General features: G+C 41.2%; 1 protein-coding gene across 1 annotated transcript; it reads right to left on the reverse strand.

Moving 5' to 3' along the window:
• Positions 1-1,996: 1,996 nt before the first annotated feature.
• Positions 1,997-2,941, reverse strand: LOC114611234 (olfactory receptor 4D5). The gene has a single exon (XM_028755881.1). The coding sequence runs from the start codon at positions 2,939-2,941 to the stop codon at positions 1,997-1,999; it is 945 nt and encodes a 314-aa protein (XP_028611714.1).
• Positions 2,942-9,189: the final 6,248 nt, after the last annotated feature.

Below are 9,189 nucleotides of genomic sequence, written 5' to 3' on the forward strand. Positions count from 1 at the left end.
CATGTGTGGTGGCTTAAATATGCTCAGCCCAAGGAGTGGCACTATTAGGAGGTGTGGCCTTGTTAGAGGAAACATGTCACCCTTGAGAGTGGGCTTTGCTGCCCTCCTCTTTGCTGTCTGGGAAACAGTCCTCTCCTGACTGCAGTTGGATCAAAATGTAGAACTCGCCGCTGCTTCTCCAGTACCATGTTTGCCTGGATGCTGCCATGTTTTCTGCCATGATGATAATGGACTGGACCTCTGACACTGTAAGCCAGCTCCAGTTAAATGTTGTCTTGGCTATGGTGTCTCTTTATAGCAATAAAACCCTAAGACAGCATGGGCTTTTGAAACTTCAAAGCTCACCCCCAGCAACACACCTCCTCCAACAAGGCCACACCACTTAATCCTCCCTCAATATTTCCATCAAACATTTGAGCTCATGAAGGCCATTTTCACACAAACCACCACACCAGTGCTCTGGATAGTATTCCCCCTCCTCAATTTTCCTAACTTCCTCCCCCAACTCCCTCTTTCCATGTGTTCAGCTCATGAATCAACTTCTCGATCCACCTCATTCTCCAAACAGCACCTGCCTACTCCATTGTCAAATGCCATATCTGCTTTTTCCAGAAATACTGATGCTTAAACACAAAGAGAAGTTTTAGATGCAATGTAAGATTGGGGCTTAACGATCAATACTCCTAGGCTCAATTCCAGCAACAAGCTGTGATTACTTAAACAAGTTATTTAGGGTCCTTAATCTGCAAATGGCACATGTTCTTTAAAAAAAGATGGCAATACATAATTAAAATAATGTTGCAAACATTCAACTAGGTATTAAATATAAACCAGTACATTCAATGCCTGACACACTGAGCTCTCAGTGTACCAGAGCTATGATGTTGACAGTAACAAAGATGGCGATGGTGATAGTGATGATGATGTTGACAGCAAAGAAGATATTAGCAACCTAGTTCTGCTTCTGCCTTCGGGGTATTTAGGCACTGTTGTTCACCAAACTGAAATGGAAGAAATGAGGGTAGTCTGGGCAGAGTGGGTCCACAGGAACTCTGTTGAGTGCTGGGGAGAAATGAGCCTTCTCTGAGATGTTTTGCAGTGATGGCTCTCTTTATTCAGGGGTGATAAGGGCTATATAAACCTTGGGGAATGAGTAAGGGTTTTCAGGGTGAACGTACATTATTGTTTGATACCAAGGTACTGGGGATGCTTCGTTTGCATGAGAAGGAATTCCAGGTGTTTACTGGACACTTCCAGGACACTTATAGGGAGAAAGGTAGTTAAATATGTAATTTGGGCACCAGGCTACGTGACTACCTCAACAGTGGTTAAGGTGGGGGTCACACGGATAACTGCGGGGCATGCACGCCCAGACATGGAAGGAGAGATCCTTACTCCTGCTGGTCTCAAGATGAGATTCTCGGGGTTTGGACACATCTCCCAGCCTCACTCTTGTTCCATGTTCATTCCCCCCACTAACCCCACAGATATAATGACAGTGACAACTATGACCTTAAGGAACTATAAGGGTGAAACTAACTTGTCCAAGGTAATTCTCTTTCTTCATTGGTAGCCATCCAGCCTCATGAAGCAGAGATAGGATTTTGTACACTTATTTTAGTCACTAGACCCCCATCTGCCTCCAAGAAATTGAAAAAAAACTTCCGATTTGTGTTCAAGAAATATCAGGGAAGATTCACCAGCTTCCTTACTTGCAGGTATATTGCAACGTAAAGTGAAACATTTTAGTGTGCTCAACACCACCCTCATCCTGGAATGTCTTCCCTAAATTATATAACAGTTGCCACTGCTTTTCTAGAAGGCACCTAGCAGTTCTAGAACATTCTGCCCCTGTTCTAGACATCAGAAATTAAGTGTGGTTAAAAACAATTTTTAAGGCTTTAAAAAACAATTTTAACAGGCATGAAGTTTTATCTACTTTGTGCATTTTCTGGATCATTTTTTAGTTCTTCAAATTCTGGCTTCTGCTAAGCAGTCAATGTCCTGAGGGACCAAGAAATTCCTTCTGCCTCCTCCACAGCTTTTTCATGGCTGCAATGACTTCTTTATTTCTCAGGGTATAAATGGCAGGATTCAGCATGGGGGTGACCATTGTGTATAGCACAGAAACTGCCTTGTCCATGGGGAATGTCCTAAAAGGTCTTGCATAGATGTAGACGCAAGGCACAAAAATTATAGTGACCACAGTAATGTGAGAGGCACAGGTAGACAGGGCCTTGCTCCGACCCTCCTTTGAGTGACTTCGGAGCATCACAAGCAGGGCTGTGTAGGAGCCCAGCAGCACTAGAAAACACATGAGAGTGACCAAGCCATTGTTAGACACCATCAGAAGCTCTAAGACAAAGGTATCTGTGCAGGCCAATTTGATCAGCTGTGGTACATCACAGTAAAAGTTATCCAGTTTGTCGGGACCACAAAATGGCAGATGGATAGTGAGTCCAACTTGTACAATGGAGTGGATAAAACCACCCACCCATGAAGCTGCCATGAAGAGCCCACAGACCGTCTGATTCATAATTAATGTGTAGCGTAGGGGCTGCGAGATGGCAATGTAACGGTCATACGCCATGACAGTCAGCAGGAATATCTTGATGCCTCCAATGAAGTGGAAAAAGAAGAGCTGGGTCAGGCAGGCACCAAAGGAAATGGTGGGGCTGTGTGAGAGCAAGTCAACCAGCATCCTGGGGGCAGTGATGGAAGAATAGCAGAAGTCCAAGAATGAAAGGTTGCCTAAGAGAAAATACATAGTTGTGTGCAAGCGTGGGTCGGAGGTCACTATGGCCACAATTAGAAGATTGCCAGTGACAGTCAAAAGATACACTGCTGAGAAGACAGTGAAGAATAGGAACCGAAGCTCCCATACCTGAGACAGACCCAGGAGGACGAACGTTGCCACCTGGGAATGGTTTGCTGGATTCATCTGCCTGGAGTGACCTGGTCAGTGAGCCTGCCAAGGAAAATGGGCATACTCATTAAAGGTGCTGCAAATTCCTCTGAAATAATTATTTCCCCCCACCCGCCTTCTGGGAAAATGTCTTCTATTTTATTTAACATACGAGTATCATAAATGGATGATACAGCAGATAACGATACTTTCCACCAATCATGGTGACTTGAGTCCAATTCCCAAAATCCACAGAATGGGGGTGGGGGAGAAGACTTCTGCAAATTGTCCTCTGATCTCCACTCGAGTGGAAGGTGGGTACCCACACTCATACACAAACACCACTAACATACCTACATAATCAATCAATCAATATATGTTTAAGTTCTTTGAAAATAGTATAACACAATAGAACACAAGGTACCCTATCACTCTACATCTCTGTCCAAACTCCAGGGGACTGAAATTCAGGACAGCACTGGAAATGTCTGGCTTTGTAGAAGTGAAAATAATATATGGCTTTGATTTAGAAAACCCGATAAATCCTTTCATGACAATGACCAAAATTATCATTTGTATTCACAAACAACAAAAAACAGAAGTTGTCACCGTGGCCAGAAATAAACATTTGGTTATCTTCTATGTATTTATTTTAGTTTCAGACAACTGGCCACAAAAGCATAATAGGAAACCGTTTCCTAACTTAAGTGTTCTTCTTTAAATGCTATATTTTTCTTTTTGATTATTTAAAATATATAAGCCTTCTTTCTTGTCTTAAAGATGATGTAGCTTGGGTTTGGGAAGGGATGAAGAATGGTTAAGGCTAAAAATAGTGAAGTCATTCACAACTGAAACATTTAAGACATCTATCTTTTTTTCCTTTGGAAAAACTCAATCTTTTGTCGGAAAGATGTCATTATGTAAAAAGTTCTACAAGCCGTGGGGCTGGAGAAATGGATTAGGCTTGAGAGTGTTTGTTGCTCACGCAGAGGATCCAGGTTTAATTCCTCTCACCAATATGGCAGCTTACAACCCTCCTTAACTCCAGTTCCAGGGGAATTTGATGCCCTCTTTCTGATTTCCCCAGGAACCAGGCACCCCTGTGGTACATAGACACACATGCAGACAAAACATTCACATGCATAAAATGAAATAAGTAAATCTAGAAATTTATTTTAACTTCTACAAGTAACAAAATTTAGAAGAAAATAAATATTGAGTCCAAAAAAGGGGGAAATAATTAAGATTTTAAAGGATTTTTTATGTTATAATTATATAAAAATGGAAAAAGCATAAAAAGCAGAATTTTAATGTAAAGGCAATATTGCTATAATTTTTCATTTTACAAGCATTGTTAGGTTAGTGTGTGTACAGAGTCAATCTCCAACACATATCCTCAAATACCTTAAGATTTTGTCACGAACTCCTGTTAGTCAACTGTAGGTTTTTAAAATAAACTCTTGCAATTCAATGGGAAAAATAAAATAAAATGATGCTAAAGTCTTCGGCAAAATAACAAGAAAGAAAACAACACTCCTCCACCTTATAAAGGCGGTAAAGAACTCCATGATTAGATTTTTTAAGTGTATACAAAGAAACCTTTTTATGTTTTTGGCTCTGGGAAGCCCAGAGAAGCTACAGACCTTGGGAAAATACAAGGGACTATAAATAGAATATTAAAGCCCCTACCAAAAGTTTGAGAATGTCTGTTAATTTCAATATTAGTCATATGTGATACAGAAAGAGAAGGCTGTAATTGAAACTTTAGAATCATCATCTAAATGACTATGTACCCCAACATTTGGAAACTTTTAAAACAATAAGAGTATTCCCATACACTTAGACACTCTTAAAGGAACCAGGAGACAGAACTTTTACATTACTTTTGGAATTAATTTCCTCACCTCACTTAATGGAAATGTAAAATGTCATTTCAGCTTAATTTTAATTTTAAATATAGCTTTTCAGTGTTGTATTTCTGTGTGCTTTATTCGTTAAATTTCTACTTTTAAGCACCACCTTCTTTTTTTTTAAGCACTATACTAAGTGCTAAGAATTTAGAAAGGATAAGAATCAAGTGGCTACATACCTCTGTTTAAATTCCTGACCCTCTGTATGTCATCCTGTCTCCTCTCATACCTGATCTTGCCATCCTTTTTCCCCTTCCACCTCTTCTCTTCCTCCCAAGTCTTTCCCACTCTCTACCTTCCTAGGAAGAACAACAATATCAACCAACCAGTCCCCCCACCCCGAGCTCCCAGGGACTAAATCAACAATCAAAGAGTACACGTGGAGGGACCCATGGCTCCAGCCACATATGTAGCAAAGGATGGCCTTGTCAGGCATTGATAGAAGGAGAAGCCTTTGCTCCTGTGAAGGCTTGATTTCCCAGTGTAGGAGAATGCCAGGGCAGTAAGGTGGGAGTGGGTGAGTGGGAGCGGGAACACCCTCATAGAAGCAGGGTTAGGTGGGATGGAATACGGGGGTTCCTGAGGGGAAACCAGGAAAGGGGATAACATTTGAAATGTAAATACATAAAATATCCAATAAAAAAATAAACTTTAAAAAAAAGAATCAAATCACTTGCTAAGCTGGGTGTCTTGATCACTGTTCTATAGCCATGAGAAGACATCATGATCAAAGAAACTTATTTTTTTTTAAAGCATTTAACTGAGGGCTTGCTTACAGTTTCAGAGGTTAGTCCATTATCACCACGGCAGGGGCATGGCAGCGCACACAGCACTGGAACAAGAACTAAGAGCTACCTCCTGGTCTTCTGACAGCAGGCAGAAAACAAGACTCTTTTACCAGAGCATGAGCTTTTGAAACCTCAAAGCCCAATTCCAGAGACACACCTTCTCCAGCAAAGTCTCACCTCCTAATCCTTTCCAAACCAGTCCACTCCCTGATGACTAAATATTAATATGTGGGAGTCTATGGGGGCCATTCTCGTTCAAACCATCACACTGGGCGTTATGTTGCACACCTGTCCTTCCAACACTTGCTTCCAAGGAGGTACCAGTGGCTGTGACTTCTAAAGAAAAAGGCAGACCTGATTTTCAAAATAGAGAAGCTCCACATTCACAGAAATCAGAAAGAAAGCAACAGTGGGAGCTTAACTATGCAGAAGGAAAACTCCAGCTTCTACTTCATGTTGATATAAATAAATTTATTAAATATGTATATATATATTAATTTTTAAAGAGCTTTCCCTTTTATTCCAACTATTGTTGAAATTCCTTTGGGGTAAGGTAAGGGCCAATTCCTTTAATATTTTCAATAAATTGTCACAGAAAATTCCACATGCAGAATAATGCCAGCTAATTGTCTCTCCCCAGTTACAAATATCAAATCAAAACAGATTAAAGACTGATATATAGGACTTGAAACTGTAAAAACTGCTACAAGGAAGAAAACCAAACATAGTCAGACAAACACCACATCTTCTCTTTGGTGTGGAATCGATAGCCATTGTACTCAGAGAGAGTAGAAGCATGGTAACCAGAGATCGAGGTGCAGGGAATGGATAGAGATAGTCATACAATGTTTAGTGACCCCCAAAATTCTACCAGAGAACTCCTACAGCTGAAAACAACTTCAGCAAAGTGGCTGGATAAAAAAGTAACTCCAAAAAATCAATACCCTTCTTTCATACGATTGATAAGCGGGTTGGCAAAGATATTAGGGAAATAGCATCCTTTACAATAGCCACAAATAATATAAAATACCTTAGTGTAACTCTAACCAAGCAAATGGAAGATCTGTATGACAAGAACTTCAAGTCCCTGAAGAAAGAAATTGAAGAAGACCTCAGAAGATCGAAAGATCTCCCATGTTCATGGATCAGTAGGATTAACATAGTGAAAACAGACAACTTACCAAAAGCTATCTACAGACTCAATGCAATTTCCATAAAAATTCTAACACATTGTTTTTACAAACCTCGAAAGCACAATCCTCAACTTCATATGGAAAAAAAAAAACCACAAGATAGCCAAAACAACTCTGAACAATTAAAGAACTTCTGGAAGAATCACCATCCCTGACTTCAAGCTGTACTACAGCATAATAGTGATTTAAAAAAAAACCCACAATATTGGTACAGAAATAGACAGGTTGATAAATGAAGTAGAATCAAAGACCCAGGAATAAACCCACAGACCTATGAATACTTGATTTTTTACAAAGAAATCAAAAACCACACATTGAAAAAAAATGAAAGCATCCTCAACAAATGGTGCTAGGAAATGGATGGAACTAGAAAATATCAGACCCAGAAGGACAAGCATGGTGAATTGTAAGTGAATTCATTATAAGTGAATATTAGCCAAAAAAGTACAGAATAACCATGATACATACCACAGACCCAAAGAAGTTAAACCAGAAGGAAGGCCCAAGTGAGAATGCTGGAATCTCACTTAGAAGGAGGAACAAAACAGTGATGGGAAGTAGAGGGTGGGAAGGAGGGACTTGGGTGAGATGGGGGATAGGGAGGGGAAAATATGGGGGCAGGATAAATTATGGGGAGAGACAGGAGAGAGTCCCAGAGGGCCAGCAGCATGAAAGGAAGTATTCAGCTACCAGGGGTTGGAGGTGATGGGAATTTCTAGGAAGTCCCAGAGACCTGGAATGAAGGAGGCTCCCAGGAGTCAATGGGGATGACCTTAGCCAAAATGCCCAACAGTGGGGACATGGGACCTGAAGAGAATACTTCTAGTAGCTAGACATCCCAGTGGAGGGATGGGAACAACAACCCACCTACAAAACTTTTGATCCAAAAATTGGTCCTGTCTAAAAGAAATGCAGGGACAAAGATGGAGCAGAGGTTGAAGGAAGGTCTGGCCAGTGACTATCCCAACTTGAGACCCATCCCATGGGCAAGGACCGATCCCTGACACTATTATTGATGGTATGTTGTGCTTGCAGACAGAAGCCTAACCCTCTGAGAGGGTCTACCCCGCAGCTGACTGAGACAGATGCAGATACCCACAGCCAAACATTGAACAGAGGCAGGGACTGCTTTGGAAGAGATACGGGAAGGACTGAAGGCCCTGAAGGAAATGGCAACCCCACAGGAAGACCAACAGTGTCAACTAACCTGGACACCTGGGAGTTCCCAACAACTGAGTCACCAACCAAAGAGCATACAGGGGCTGGTCCAAAGCTCCCAGCACATATGTGGCAGAGGGTGCCTCAGTGGGAGAGAATGTATTTAATCCTATAGAGACTTGATGCACCAGGATGGGAGGATATCCAGGGGACTGCCCTCTCAGGGTCGAAGGGGAGGAAAGATGGGGGAAGAATTCTACAAGAGGGAACTGGGAGGGCAGCATTTGGGAAGTAAATAAATACATACATGCATACATGCATACGTACATACGTACATACATACATACATATATAAATATATAAATGCATAAATACATAAATACATAAAACAAAGTTTCTATTTGGCAGGAAGAATAAATTTGTGAGACCCACTGCAGAATATCAGAAGTATACTGGTCTATCATACATCTGAATCTGTTACCCCATAAATATATGTGATTAAACTTTGCCAATTTACATAAAAGAAATAAATTTAAAATGGATTTTCTTAACGTTGTGACAGCCGTGTTTCAAGTGTCCGAATGGCCTCACGTGACTGGGGTGCATTCATGTGGATCAGTACAGACATGAGGTACCCCCATCATGACAGGAAGTGCTTCTAAAGGGAGCACACTACAAGTTCTCACACTCCACCACCACGGTCTCCATGTTGTTAGTGTCACTATGGTGTGACATCAGCGTATTTCCTCATCACTGCCCTCCTCCCACTGAACAAACATAGGCAAGAGCTGCAGGTGACTTCACGCCTGGTGAGAAGCACTTGTAAAAGCAGCCATAACCCGTGATGGGACAGTCACAGGGCAAGATTGTTAGTCTCAGATACCAGAGAATGCCCTCAAAAAACCCTCTGCTTCCCACATCACAGAACTTGCATTCTAGTTCTGACTTTACACTAAAATGTTTGTGGCCCTGGAAAATGTGTTTAATCTCTGCCCCCCTTTTGTTTCCCTGTGTGTGGAATAGGAATCATAGCAATATGCCCAATTTGCCACACTGAGCTGTTTTAGTATCATATAATGCCAAATGAGTAAAATGCGAAGGCATTGTGATTTTCCAATCTCTGCCTACCTGGGGTGTCTAACCTTTGGAAACAGTGGCATGATATTGCAGTCAACAAATAACAAATATAAACGTTCTGGCCCACACTCATAGCTATCCCAAGATATATATTATAT

This window comes from Grammomys surdaster, unplaced genomic scaffold, assembly GCF_004785775.1.
Source record: "Grammomys surdaster isolate TR1022 unplaced genomic scaffold, NIH_TR_1.0 126086, whole genome shotgun sequence".
NCBI lineage: Eukaryota > Metazoa > Chordata > Mammalia > Rodentia > Muridae > Grammomys > Grammomys surdaster.